General features: G+C 39.1%; 1 protein-coding gene across 1 annotated transcript; it reads right to left on the bottom strand.

Annotated features, from left to right (window-relative positions):
- Positions 1-11,027: 11,027 nt before the first annotated feature.
- On the bottom strand, positions 11,028-14,385 carry FSCB (fibrous sheath CABYR binding protein). The gene has a single exon (XM_058540359.1). The coding sequence runs from the start codon at positions 13,656-13,658 to the stop codon at positions 11,199-11,201; it is 2,460 nt and encodes an 819-aa protein (XP_058396342.1). The 5' UTR covers positions 13,659-14,385; the 3' UTR covers positions 11,028-11,198.
- Positions 14,386-15,288: the final 903 nt, after the last annotated feature.

Genomic DNA, 15,288 nt, shown 5'->3' with positions numbered 1-15,288 from the left:
GGTCTGGCCTTTGCCCTTGACTTTTGGGATGCAATCTATGTCATACCTGATAGGAGCATCCTTGTTTAGAGTGAGGCTGGCCACACTCAGCAGTCTTAGGGTGGGTGGTGGCCATGCCAGAAAGACCAACCATGTTTTAGGGTGTGAAAATTGGGTCATGTCACATCTGCAACCTAGCATCTGAGATCAAACACATTGGAAATCAATCCATCATCAATCAATCATGCCTATCCAATGGAGCCCCCAATAAAAACTCTGAACACTGAAGCTTGAGTGAGCTTCCCTGGTTGGCAATACTTTGTACATATTGTCACACATCAGTTCTAGGAGGGTAACATATCCTGAGGACAAAGGAAGCTTCACATTTGGAACCCACTCAGACTCTGCCCTATGAGTCTCTTCCTTTGGCTGTAACCTTTCCCTGTAATAAGACATAACTGCTTTCAGTGAGTTCCGTTCCTCCTTGTAGTGAATTACCAAAGTGAGGGTGGCTTTGGGAGCTCCCCAATCTTGCAATTGGTGTCAGAAGTGAGAATAGTCTTAGGGACTGTGCACTCATACCTCATAATTCACTAACTCTAAGTAAAATGATATAGTATTATTTAAGTTCATATAAATGACAACTCTTGACTCAGAATTTACCATTTGTGGTAAAGTTTTAAAAAAAAGATAAAATAAGCAAATCACTGAACCTTTCTGAAACATTACTGTTCTACCAATGATACATTTTTATTACAATTAGAAGTCACCTTACTGAAAAAATACCTCTGTGTACTTAATGCTTATTTGGCTAAAGATAGATATGGTTCTCTAATTTTGCCTGAAGGCCATGCCCATAGGAGCTACCAAATATTCAAGACTTTTGCATATGGAAAAAGATTACACTATCATCAAGGTTTTGTCTTTCTATAAAATCATGATGAATTGGTCTAAATTGCAATATCCAAGTCAGAGTCCTGCGACACCTGACAGATTTTTTAAATTCAAGAAAGAGTACCCCATCTGCCTCATTTCTGTGTCTGGAAAGCATTTATATCTCACCAAGAGCATGCTTGGGATTCTGTATCACATCCTGGATCATCTGGAGAGGCCACAGGATGAAAGACTGGGTGATTATTGCAGCTCTTTTTATTTAGGGCAACGATCTTAAAAGTTAGATTAAATTAGTCAGTGCTCTATCCTTTCTCTAGAGCCGTTGGTACTCAGCTGAGTGTGATTTTGCTCCCAGGGACATTTGGTCCCATCTAGAGATATTTTTTGGTTGTAACAACCGAGAGCAGTGCTACTGGCACCTAGTGAGTAGAGGTCAGAGATGCTGATAAACATCCTACAATGCACAGGGAAGCTTCCCACAACAAAGAATTGTCCAGCCTCGAATGTGAATAGTGCCAAGGTTGAGAAATCTTGCTCTAGAGATGTTATAGTTTCAGTCAAACTGAAATTTTGTCCCTGAGATCAGTATAGGAGGATTTCTGAAGGAATTCTGTTCTTTCTGAAGGTATTATTATTCTTTTCATATTTAGTAAGACAACCATACCTACATGCCCAAATCAGATACGCTCCCTTATGTGAAGTAAAATCCTGAGGTATTTACACTTCACAGGGCCTACACATCAGTATCCCTTGGGGAAACTGAATTGAGAGTTCTCAAGCTCCTCTTTCAGAGAGTCTTGATAAGTATGGGCTGGGACCTAAGAATCTCTATGTGTGACCCCTCCCAGATGATCCTAATTAGAAGCCACCTTTGGGAACTGCTAATGTGGAGAGCCATCTGGAGACCTTGTTAAAAATACAAATTATCAGGCCTACTCTAGAGCTACTGAATCAAAATTTCCAAGGGTAAGAACTGAGAAGTTGTATTTTTAACAAGCATCCCCAAATGACTCTTATTATCAGGTCTGTTTGGGAAACATTGGCTAAAAAAGTATCCCCAAAATCAGGATCCATAATCATGGCTTATGGAGAGAGCAGCATCCTTTCATGAGGATAGCAGGACTGAAAGAAAAAAAATTGTCAAAAACTAAGTTCATCCCATCAGGCCCCAGAGGAGTAGGGAGCATTATATTTTTGGTTACAAAAAAGTTGAAGTTTGAAAGGACTGGGAGGAAGGGGTTGACCTCTCCTCTCTGAAGGTACTGTTCCTAGAACTGTTGAAAATGTACTTTACAGAGAGAAGTGTCATCAGTAACTTTCCCTTTCCATGAAGATTGTAGAGAGAATTTTCTCAGCCACAGCTTTGGATTCTATGTCCAGATTTGTGAACATTAACATAATGATCAATAAAGACAATGAAGAAAGGCAGACCAGGACCCATGACACGCTCAATTTTCTGCCAGGGTTTGAAGCCCTCCAAAATTAGAATCCGCAAGTGACCTCATTACACATGGGCACAAGAACTCAGCCTTGAAGTGCCCTCCTGCTAATGTCTCTGACTCAACCACTTCTGACACAGCTCTGCACTCATTCGTATCTAGACAGCTCGCTTGTCTCAGGCTTTCCACCATAAGTGGTTAAGATCCCATAAGTGAGTCATATTTCTCAAGCAATGGACAGAGCAAGTGCTGCGCAGCCAGAAAACATAAGCTAATCCTCCGGAAGCCAACTATTCACAAAGCTGCAGGAAAAGCCTGCGTCAGGGAACAGTACTTATTGAAAACAACTGCCTCTGGTCTCCAGCGTGTGGCCAACTGCAGACTCACACAATCGCAGCTTAGAAAGGAACTGAGCCATCATCTAATTCAACCTCTGTAGGCTCAAACATTCACCTTAACCAGCTCAGTGGTCCCAAATCTGGCTACATGACAAACTATCCTGGGATGGTTAAAAAAAACAAAACACATTCTTGGGCCTCAACTCAGCCCTGCTGCACGAAAATCTCTAAGATGTGGTAAAATCTCTAGATTAAAGCTGTCCTTTTAAAATCCCTCCCTAAATTGTAAAATGGCTCTGCATAACTTCCAACCAATGGTTCTAGTTCAAGCAACTGAGGCCGGTTCTGGAGGTCTTCTTTTTCCTCAGCCAAATACCTCCAATCTTTCCACTGTTCAACATGCGACACAATGTTGAGCCAAGTCCTTAACAGCCGCTTGGTCTCCTGTAAATGTTTTCTAGTTAAGGTATCATAGCCAGGAGAAATGCCGCTTTCTAGCACCAAGTGGAACAGGGCAGTCACCTCCCTCACGTTCTAGATACCGTTTCTATTAGTGCAACTTAGCTGTTCCATTTACACATCACATTGACCTTACCTTAGCTAGATCTTGATCTCTCTTTGAAATCATCTTACATTTTCCTAGTCAAGCTCCTCTTCCATTCCCCCACACAGACTAGTCAAAATCTTTATTTAACCTTCTATCTAAGCCCTACCTCCTAACCCCTTACTCTTAGTTGATAACCATGCTGATAATCCACGAAGAAAACTCAGGCCTACTGTGTCCCCAACCCACCAAAATACCATCTGAGCACAACACATAGTACCAAATTACCAAATCAGAACCACACATATCAAGGTCTTTACGTAGTATCAGTCGTTAGTCATAATGTCAAGCACATAAATAATCAAGAGGCACAAAGAGGGAGAAGCCTGGGATACCCGTGTGGCTCCCCAGGTCCATCCTGTCCACACTGGACAGGAGCCATCTGTCCCAGAAGAATAGATGTGGTTTTTTCAGTGAGGTTTGCGGGTCACTTTACACAGACAGGAGGGTTCAATTATGAAACAATTCCATTTTATACCCCAGAGAATTGTGACATTTCTAGTGAGCTGTGCCTTATAAACGCATAAATCCTAGATGCATTTCCATAAGCAATTCTAAGCCAGGAACAGCCTATAAAGGACATTCCATAGGTAAGGACTCTCTTTCTAACAAATATCATTATTTACCCAAAGGACCAGTTACCATGTTTACAAGGAGATGAGATCAAGTCACCTGCCATCTTTTCTTTCCCTCAGAAGCATCATCCCAGTATTTAGGGCAAAAATAAATCACAGGCCCGCTGCTTTAACTCCTTCCTCCCCAACACCTCTACTTAGCCTTACTTGTTCTCGTCTTAGAGGAAGAAGTCCTGCTTTACATTACTCAGGTGCTCTGAACATCATTCCCTCAGCAATCCTCTTTCATTATGCCCTCTAATATAGCTTTAATGTACTCCTACCTACAAGCGTCTTCTCCTTACCATATAAATGTACTCATTTTCTCCCATTTAAAAACTATTCCTCAATAATTTGTTATCCCGGAGATACCTAATATTCCTTCTTTCATTACTACAACTAAAATTCTTGATGCTTATTGACACCTGAATGTGACTATTACCTGTCAAATGGGGCATTTGTGTGTTTCCTGAGCTATACAAGATATTTGTTGCTGCCTACTGAATATCTCCATCTAGGTGTCCCATAAGTGCCTAAAACTCAGAATATTCCAACCTAAAATTGTCATTTCTAACTTCTCTCCCCCAGCATGTGTTTCTGTGTCTATTTTCCCATTTTAGTGAATGGAATGCACATATACCTAGATGTTCAAACTGGAAATCATGTGAAATGTTCCTCTCTCCACTGAGACTGACATCCAGTCAGTCACTGAGTGCCGTTATTTGTGTCTCCATAATAAATCTCAAATCCGTTTCCCTTTCACTCCCAATAACAGTGCATTAATTCAAGACTTTATCATGTGGGTTCAATAACTCAACACCTAAATCAAGTCATATCCAGCCCACAGTTCTCCATATTTTCCAGTCATCAAAAGAAATCTCATCAAATCCTGAAGTCAGGATACATTAAATCTAACATATTTTGCAAATCTGCTAGTTCAGAAACCTCATAAGTAAAGGAAATGAGCCTTTATGATATTGATTAATATTGATCATATTAATCAATAATATGACTTATTCTGTGATGTTACCTGGATACTACATGACTTCTTTTTATTTTTTATTTATTTATTTATTTATTTATTTATTTATTTATTTATTTTATTTGTCTCTATGCCAGTTCTTACCCATAGCCAGGATCTTTCTGATCCTGAATGGTTGGAGATCTAGCAAACCCAGTTTATGTTCTTTTACTTAAACAGTAATACATGCTTAGTAAGGCCAATGTGGTAAATAGAAAAGTAAAAAGTAAAAAAGACACCCATAATCCCAAACTCAAAGATAACCATTAAATCAGTCAGGGCTCTCCAGAGAAACAGAACCAATAGGAGATAAAACCAACAGGAGATAAAATATCTTTTATCATAAATACATGTACATCATATATATAATATATGCATATATGGATGTATAGAGAGACTTATGGTAAGTAATTAGCTCCTATGACTGTGGGGTTGGCAAGTCCAAAATCCACACAGTAGGCTGCCAGCTTAGGAACTCAGGCAGGCGTTGTTTCAGTCTTGAGTACAAAACTTATACGGCAGGCTGGCAGGCTGGAAACTCAAGCAGGCATTGATTTTTCAGTCTTGAGGCAAAATTTCTTCTCCAGGAAACCTCAATTTTTGCTCTTAAGCACTTCAATTGATTAAATGAGGCTCACTCACATTGTCAAAGGTACTCTCCTTTATTTAAAGTCAACGTATTGTAGATATTATCCACATCTACAAAATACCATCACAGCAACACTTAGATAAGCATTTGATTAAATAACTAGGTATTGTATTCTAGCCAAATCAACAGTAAATTAGCCATAACAACAATAGAATAATTCCTTCAGTCTTTTTTCTAGGCATAAGTGGGGTTGCACATGTGAGTTCTATGATAAATCCTAACAGAAAGAAAAATATTTTGAAAGAAATTTCTTATTTTGAATTAAAGGGTCATTCCAATAACCAAGAGTTAATAGTCAAATTTTTAAAATTTCATTAATATCCTATTATAAAAGTGGACACCAACACCTTCACATTCTCAGAGATGTGTTTAGTTTTTCCAGTTCCATTATGTGTAGTTGGCTTCACAAAGAACTCTTTTGTGATGATCTGGGAATTATACCGGGTTGATGGTCTTGGAAGTATCTCTTATGACCTGAAGAATAACTTCAAGTTCTCTTTTTCCAAGATGGTATTTGAAGTTCTGCTGAAGGAGATGGAATCTTCTACTCAACCTCCTTCCCCCACTTAGCTACATGACACTCTAAAATAATGGAGCACATTTATCCCCAAATATTTGGAAATCAAATAACACAGTGTTTAGTAACTCATATGTCTAAGAATAAGTCAAAAACAAAATCACAAAATACTTGGATTGAATGACAATGAAAGCACAAGGTATTGGAATTTATGGAATGCAGCTACGACAGTGCTCAGAGAGAAATGTACAGCATGAAAGGACCATATTAGAAAAGAAGTAAAGACAAAATCAGTGACATCAGATTCCATCTGAAAAACTAGAAAAAGAGTACACAAGGAAGTAGAAGTAAGCAGAATGATAGAAATGATAAAGAGGAGAGCAGGTCAATGAAATAGAAAAAATAAATAAATACAGAAATCAATGAAACCAAAAGCTGATTCTTTGAGAAGATCAATAAAACTGATAAACCTCAAGTCAGACTGATTTGGGGAAAAAGAAGAAACAGAGAAACGAAGAAACAAAGAGAGAAGACACCAGTTACCAATATTTATTGGTATAAGGTACCAATAATTATACCATAATTAGAGACAGAATATCATTACAGATCCTACTGACATAAAAAAGATAGAAGGAAATGTTATAACAGATAACACAAATAGCCCTATATCTATCAAAGAAATAGAATTTTTAGTTAAAAACTTTTCCACGGGGATTTTCCTCAGCGAAAGTCCCACTTGGGGTCCAGACCAAGATGGTGTCATAGGAGGTTCCTGAACTTCCCTTCTCCCACAGATTCACCAAGTATACAGCTATACAGAAAGCAATTCCCTCTGAGAGAAATTGAAAACCTAGCTTAGTGACTCCTACACATCAGGCAAATGAGAAAATACTGGAAATGGGTAGGAAAGTATGAGACACACTCTTGTCATAAATCCTACATCTAGGCGCAGTGTTACACAATCAAGCAGAAACTCTCAACTCCCAGCTTCTTCCTGAGGAGTGAAGGGTTTGGACCACGCGTCTAGTACACTTGAAAGCCCAACTTTTTTTTTTTTCTTTTTGTGAGGAGATCAGCCCTGAGCTAACATCCACCAATCCTCCTCTTTTTTTTTTGCTGAGGAAGACGGCCCTGGGCTAACATCGGTGCCTATCTTCCTCCACTTTATATGGGACGCCGCCACAGCATGGCTTACCAAGCAGTACTTCGGTGCGCGCCCGGGATCCGAACCAGCGAACCCTGGGCCGCCGCAGCGGAGCGCGCGTACTTAACCGCTTGCGCCACTGGGCCGGCCCCCTTGAAAGCCCAACTTTTAAGGCTACCACCTGAGGATTTGGCCTCCAAATTACCTAGTTCTGAAAGCCAACAAGCTTTGCATTCAAGAGTCCCAGAGGACTATAGCCAATAATAAAGCAATTAATCATATGAACATCTCAATAGATGCAGAAAAAGCATTTGACAAAATAAACATCCTTTCATGATAAAAACTCTCAGCAAATTGGGTATAGAAGGAACGTACCTCATCATAATAAAGGCCATATATGACAACCCTACAGCTAAGATCATGCTCAAAGGTGAAAAGCTGAAAGCTTTTCCTCTAAGATCAGAACAAGACAGCGATGCCCACTCTCGCTACTTTTGTTCAACATTGTACTAGAAGTCCTGGCCAGGGTAGGTAGGCAAGAAAAAGCATCTAAGTTGGAATGGAAGAAGTAAAACTGGCTCTTGCAAATGACATGATATTTTACATAGAAAACTCTAACGTCTCCAACAAAACACTGTTGGAATTAATAAACAAATTCAGTACAGTTTCAGGATACAAAATGAACATACAAAAATCAGTTGAGTTTCTATACACTAATAATGAACTATTAGAAATCCCATTTACAATACCATCAAAGACAACGAAGTACTTAGGAATAAATTAACCAAGGAGGTGAAAGATCTATACAATGAAAACTAAGACATTGATTAAAGAAAGTCAAAGAAGACACAAATAAATGAAAAGATATTCCATGTTCACGAATTGGAAAAATTAACATTGTTAAAATATCCATACTGCCCAAAGCCGTCTATAGATTCAATGCAATCTCTATCAAAATTCCAATGGCATTTTTCACATAAATAGAAAAAACAATCCTAAAATTCACAAAGAACCACAAAAGACCCCAAATAGCAAAGCAATCTTGAGAAAGAATAAAGATGGAAACATCATACTTCCTGATTTTAAACTATATTACAAAGCTATAATAATCAAAAGAGTAGGTTATTGACATTTAAACAGACACATACGTCAATAGCATACAGAGCCCAAATATAAACCCGCGCACATATGGTCAATTAATTTTCAACAAAGGTACCAAGAATATACGATGGGGAAAAGATAATCTATTCAATAAAAGGTCTTGAGAAACTTGAATAACCACATGCAAAAGAAAGAAATTGGACCCTTATCTTACACCATACAATACAAAAATCAACTCAAAATAGGTTAAAGACTTAAATGTTAAGACCTGAAATAATAAAACTCCTAGAAGAAAACACAGGCAGTAAGCTCCTTGACATTGATCTTGCTAATGATTTCTTTTGACGTGACATCAAAAGCAAAGAAAACAACAACAAAAAATAAAGAAGTGGAACTACATCAAACTAAAAAGCCTCTGCACAGCAAAAGAAACCATCAACAAGATGAAAAGGCAAACTATGGAATGGGAGAAAATATTTGCAAAGCACATGTCTGATAATGAGTTAATATCCAAAATGTACAAGGAACTCATATAACTCAATAGCAAAAAATATTCAATAACCCAATTAAAATGTGTAAGGGACTGGAATAGACATTTTTCCAAAGAAGACATACGAATGGCCAACGGATACATGAAAAGGTGCTCAACATCACAATTGTCAGGGAAATGCAAATCAAAACCACAGTGAAATATTACTTCGCCCATGTTATGATATTTATTATCAAAAAGACAAGCAATAACAAATGCTAGAGAGGATGTGGAGAAAAGGGAACCTTTTTACATTGTTGCTGGGAATGTAAACTGGTACAGCCATTATGAAAATATTACAGAGATTCCTCAAGAAATTAACAATAGAACTACCATGTGATCCAGCAATCCTTCTTCTGGGTGTATATACAAAGGAAATGAAATTATTATCTCAAAGAGATATCTGTACTCCCATGATAATTACAGCTTTATTCAGAATAGCCAAGGTATGGAAACAACCTAAGTGTCCATCAATAGATGAATGGATGTGGTATATACATACACAGTGGGATGTTATTCAGCCATGAGAAAGAAGGAAATCCTGCCATTTGTGACAACATGGATGGACTTTGAGTGTATTATGCCAGGTGAAATGTCAGACAAAGATAAATATTGTATGATATTGTTTACATGTGAATCTACAAACTCATAGAAACAGAGAGCAGAATGGTAGTTGCCAGGGGCTAGGAGGTGGAGGAAATGGGAGATGTTGGTTAAAGGGTACAACTTCCAGTTATAAGATGAACAAATTCTGGGGATCTAATGTACAGAATGCTGAGTATAGTTCATAATACTGTATTACATACTTGAAAGTTCCTAAGAGAGTAGATCTTAAATTGTCTCACCAAAGACGAAAATTGTATTTATGTGAGGTTATGGATGTGTTAACTAACCTTATTGTGGTAATCATTTTGCAATACTGTATGTATCAAATCATCACATTGTACACCTTAAACTTACACAATGCTGTATGTCAATTATATCTCAGTAAAGGAGAAAAAAGCAAATACAAAAAGTTTTTTGGAAACAAGAAGCCTCAATAGAAAATCTAAAATAGAAAAAAAAAACCTTTTCAAATTTAGAAAAAGTAGTTTAACTGGATTTTAAGTAGCTCAGAAAACATAAAATCAAAAGGACTTGGAAATATCAAAAAAGCAACCCTCATTCGAGAAGTCCAGAATAATGTTTCTCAACATCAAATCTGGCACATATAAAAAAAAGAATGTGCTTACAAAAATTTTTATAAAATTCTGGAAAACTCACTTAAAAAATATTACATGCTCTTGGTTACAGAGGTAATGAAGAATATAAGAAAAATCTAATGATTATAGGGCATCAAAGTTTAACAAGGCTTAGAATCATTAATCTAGAGTTTTCACTAAACAGAGAAATACACTAACCAAATTAAAAAATTTTTAAGAGAATCATCTCACCATTTCAGCACATTGCAACTGAATTGTAGCTAGACAAAATATTTTCCCAAAAGTTACCATAATCATAGAAATCGAGATGTCCTTTAATAACAGAAATTTTAGAATAATCTATAATTACTATTTAAAAATGTTAATAGCTTACAATATAGTAATTCAACTTTATTCTAAGTTTCTCTTCATCACAAGTTCAGAGTGCTGCTTCCATAGGACTCATCACATTCTAAATTGAAATGAAATAAAAACTATACAGGAATATGCCCTCAAGGCCATCTAGGTATATTTTTCTTCATGTTTCCACACATTTTTTAATACATCATCCATGGTTATCGTCACTGAAATGAAGATTTTTACAAAGGAAATAAACTTCCCTATTCCGACGTTGAATTGTAAAATATGCAAGAAGATAAGAATGAAAACAAGAAAGAAATGCTTGTCTCAGAAGGAATCAAATGGAAAGAGAATAAGAGATACGATGAATTATAGTGAGAAAGAAATCACTACAAACCTTTAGATGTATGGCTAAAACCCAAAGAATTTAAAGTAGGTGAAAGAAGTGTAAAAAATAAAATGCCTTTTCCACTACAAGCTACATAGAGAGAAAAGAAAACATGGCTGTAGAGTATACTTTACCCTTGTCAACAGGGTTGAGTGTAGAAAGGATATTTTAAGTAATTATTTCAATTGTAAACTTACTTCATTTCAAAACAGGCATTTTATACACTCTAGATTTGAATGAAAATAACACAAGCAATTTTAAACCACCAGTTTTTATTGTTCATTTTCCAACCTGCAGTCCACATCTTGGTGTTTCCTTTCATTTGCCTGTTCACAAAGCTATTTCCAAACGCCTACCCTTTTCTAAAGTACGTACTTCCAGACCCCTCAGCTTCTGATTGTAGCTTAGTTAAGCCCTGACTACAGCTGAGGAGGAGGCCCCTATTTTCGTTGTATACGGATGACACCGTCTATTTCAATAGTAGAAACCTGTTCGTTCTTGATATTAGATGAATCTTTGGGAACAGGATCCAGTTCTAATGGCTCTTCATATATTGGCTCATCTTTCAAAACCATGGATTCTAATGTTACTGGGCCATCTGCTGTCTGGGGAGACTGATGTTCAGTAGACACGTTCTCTACCAGAGGCTCAGCTGCAGGGGTTTGTTGAGAAGGAGGAGGCTGAACTTCAGCAGGGGTGTCTTTCATAAAGATTTGTGTAATGAAATTGGGCTCTTTAGCTGGTGGAGGCTGTTTGTCAACAGGGACCATTTCTGAAGTAGTTTCTTCAGTTGGTGGGGGCTGAAGTGGAACATGATGCTCTTCCGCAGGGGCCTCCTCGGCTGGTGGAGATTGAAGTTCAGCCGGGGCCTCTTCTGCAGCGGCCTCTTCCACTGGTGGAGAGTGAACTTCAGCTGGAGCCTCTTCTATATGAGCCTCCTCGGTTAGTAGAGACTGAACTTCAGCCAGTGCCTCTAATGCAGGCGCCTCCTCAGCTGGTAGAGTCTGAAGTTCAGCTGGTCCCTCTTCTGCAGGGGCCTCCTCAGCTGGTGGAGACTGAGGTTCAGCTGGTCCCTCTTCTGCAGCAGCCTCCTCAGCTGGTAGAGGCTGAACTTCAGCCGGGGCCTCTTCTGCAGCGGCATCCTCTGCTGGTGGAGACTGAGGTTCAGCCGGGGCCTCTTCTGCAGCAGCCTCCCCAGCAGGTGGAGTCTGAACTTCAGCCAGGGCCTCTTCTGCAGCGGCCTCCTCTGCTGGTGGAGACTGAGGTTCAGCTGGGGCCTCTTCTGCAGCAGCCTCCTCAGCAGGTGGAGGCTGAACTTCAGCCAGGGCCTCTTCTGCAGCAGCCTCCTCAGCAGGTGGAGGCTGAACTTCAGCCGGGGCCTCTTCTGCAGCGGCATCCTTAGCTGGTAGAGACTGAGGTTCACCTGGGGCCTCTTCTGCAGCAGCCTCCTCAGCAGGTGGAGTCTGAACTTCAGCCGGGGCCTCTTCTGTAGCAGCCTCCTCCACTGGTGGAGAGTGAACTTCAGCTGGAGCCTCTTCTATAGGAGCCTCCTCAGCTGGTGGAGACTGAACTTCAGCCAGTGCCTCTAACGCAGGGACCTCTTCAGTAGCTGGAGGCTGAACTTTGGCAGGGACCTCTTCTGCAGTGGTCTTCTCAGCTAGGGGAGGCTGAAGTTCATCTGGGACCTCATCTATAGGGGCCTCCAGAGCTAGTGGAAGCTTAAGTTCTGGGGCCTCCTGTGTAGGAGCCTCTTCAGCTGGTGGAGGCTGAACTTCAGCAGAAAGCTCTTCTAAAATATCCTCTTCAGCAGGGGCTGGCTCTACTCTAGCAGGGACCTCTTCTGCAGGGGCCTCTTCAACTGGTAGAGACAGAACTTCAGCAGGGGCCTCCTCGGCAGGAGGCTCCTCAGCTGGGGAAGGCTGTGTTTCAACAGGAGCCGCTTCAGCTGCTGGAGGCTGAACTTCAGCAGAAGGCTCTTCTGAAAGAGCCTCTTCCACATGGGCATCCTCAGCTGGTGGAGGCTGAAGTTCAGCTGGGGTCTCTTCTGCAGTAGTCTCGTCTGCTGGTGGAGGTTGCAGTTCAGCAGAGATCTCTTCTGCAATGGGAGGCTGTACTTCAACTAGAATGTACTGCTCGTCTTCTAAAAGTACCGGAGTACTTTTTATGTTTTGTTGACTAAACGAAGATCTGCTGATACTGTTCTGCCTAATTTCTTCACTGCTACATGTTGTGGGTTGAAATTCAGGATGTTCACTAACAAAAATCTTCCCTGAGGATTTATACATCTGTGCACCTTCCTTCGAATTTGAAGAAGAACTACCTGGCTTGCCAATAAACACTATTTCTGAATCAATAAAGTACGTCTGCTGTTCCTTGTCCACTTTTTCATTTTGAGGAATATTTATCATTGTCCAGTCTCCAGTACAACTGGTCTGCTGAGATCTGTCTATTTTGAGTTGAATTGAGTGTCTGCTTGGTGGAATTTCTACTTCCTGAACACTCTCTGGAAATTCAGGGGCTGCCTCTCCAACAGCAGCTGGCTTTTCTTCAGGTACCACTGTCTCACCAACTGACTTGATTTCTTCTTTTTTCTCTTCTGCAATAGTGTCTGTCTGCAGAGATTTATCAGTCATATCCTGTACACGCTTTCTCTTCATCCAAGTTTGCTGAAGTTGAGAAGATACTCTAAGAGACTCATAGTTGACTTTGCTTCCAGGAATATTACCAATACTAAGGGTAGCTTTGGGGCCAGACGATTGTGGCATTGGCAAGGGTTTCTTTTTCTCTGTCACTTCAGTCTGCTGGGATTTGTCTACCATTGGTTGGCTGGGTCGTCTTCTCTTTCGAATTTCTTGCCTCCCTGCTGAGATAGGCTGATCAGGTTCATCACTTTCTTCCATTTCTAAGACTGGTGAATTTCAAATTTACTAAACTTCAAGTGCTTAGTCATCAAGAATTCACAAATGTACCAGATGGTTAAGACTTTGCCTTCCTTCATTAAGTGTTGTTCTGTTGAGTTCCCTCAGAAAAAAGTAATTCATGTATTATTGCATTCTGTACCACACTCTTGTTGGATCCCACCTTATTCAGTAAGCATCTTTCTTATCTAATCTCCAGTATGACTAAATCTTACTTCTAGAAGTTTCCCTCAAGGATCTATGACATCACAGCCAATTCTCCCTACAAAGTTCCATAAGTGGTATTCCCAGCACTTTTTAACTTGTTAAATACTCATGGACAATGGCTGCAAGTGAGAAAATCTACTGTTTGAAACATTCAAGTTGAAAAAAGCATTTGTCTACCAGAGGAACATCAAGAAAACTCCAGTTACACTGCTCTCTAATAGTTGAAGTGAATGCTTTTGAACTCACAATTCTGTTCTTCTCATCCTACTATCAAAGACAGTTATAATGCAGAACTCAGAATGCCGCAGCCTATGTTCAATTGTTGGAGAAAACAACTGATACGTGTGGCAATGTTCTATCAATGTATGTTTATATTATTTGAAAGTTAATATTGTTTGAAAATTTGAGTTCTGAGGTCCATACCCATGTAAGCTCCTTTCCTGTGTCCTTAGCATTCAGTAACCACAAGAACCTACTATCCAAATATATATACAAATAGGTAGCATGTTTGCCTTCTCAAACATCTTGAGATATTTTTATTTTCAACTATTTCAGAAAATAGTTCCATCCAAAGTTTGCCAAATAAAAGAATGTTGAGTCTAAAGATGTGTCAAGTGAAATAAAATGCATCTTTTGACAGTCACTATATACTCTGCTGAATAACCACATGGGACTGAATTCCCCAATGAAGATAAAAACTTTAAATTGAAGCTTTGAAAAAGAGCAACCCCAGTGAAGCAAACTGTAAATGGCATCCTATTAGATTTGGAATACAAATAAAACTTTGACTTATACATTACACAAAAATTTCATTAGAAAGATTGAGATTGGTCAACAGATGTTCAAAAACATATTCCTTTAGTCTAAAGAAAGTTAAAGAGGAGAAAATAGACTTTAAAAATATAGTGACAAGAGACATAGTAGTAAACACATCTAAACAATCATTATGACTTCATTAACCTGGAAATATTTTTAAATTTCTCTATGCTGTATTGCCCCTAGGAGATATAAAAATGCCATCGACTAATTCCCCTTGTTTGACATGCATTAGTCATAATTGTAGCTAGGTCGTCTTGGCAAAATAAATGAGCGCTTTCCACATTCTTTGACCCAGCCCCTGCAACAGCCTCTGTCTCTTGGTAGAGATCAGTGAATATTTGTCTAGTGTAGTTGGAAGATTGTGATTAGAAACCATGCTGCTTGTCCTACGTCTCAACTTGCTCTGCTCTCATTTTTGTCTATTCTGCTACACTGTGTTATATCTTTCTAAGATTTAATAAAGTGAATTAAAACAATAGTTATTTTACAAAAGAATTGACATAGGTTTTAATGAGACCTGCTGTAGTTTGAAAACCAGGTTGTTTATCAACCTCTTTGTGGTCTGGTGCTCCTCTCAAGTGCATCT

Source organism: Diceros bicornis, chromosome 5 (genome assembly GCF_020826845.1).
Source record: "Diceros bicornis minor isolate mBicDic1 chromosome 5, mDicBic1.mat.cur, whole genome shotgun sequence".
Taxonomy (NCBI): domain Eukaryota; kingdom Metazoa; phylum Chordata; class Mammalia; order Perissodactyla; family Rhinocerotidae; genus Diceros; species Diceros bicornis.
This window is presented reverse-complemented; position numbering and strand designations above follow the sequence as displayed.

What these genes read in the sequence shown, in the direction of transcription:
- FSCB (XM_058540359.1), bottom strand. Translation starts at nt 13,658, where the DNA reads ATGGAAGAAAGTGATGAACCTGATCAGCCTATCTCAGCAGGGAGGCAA.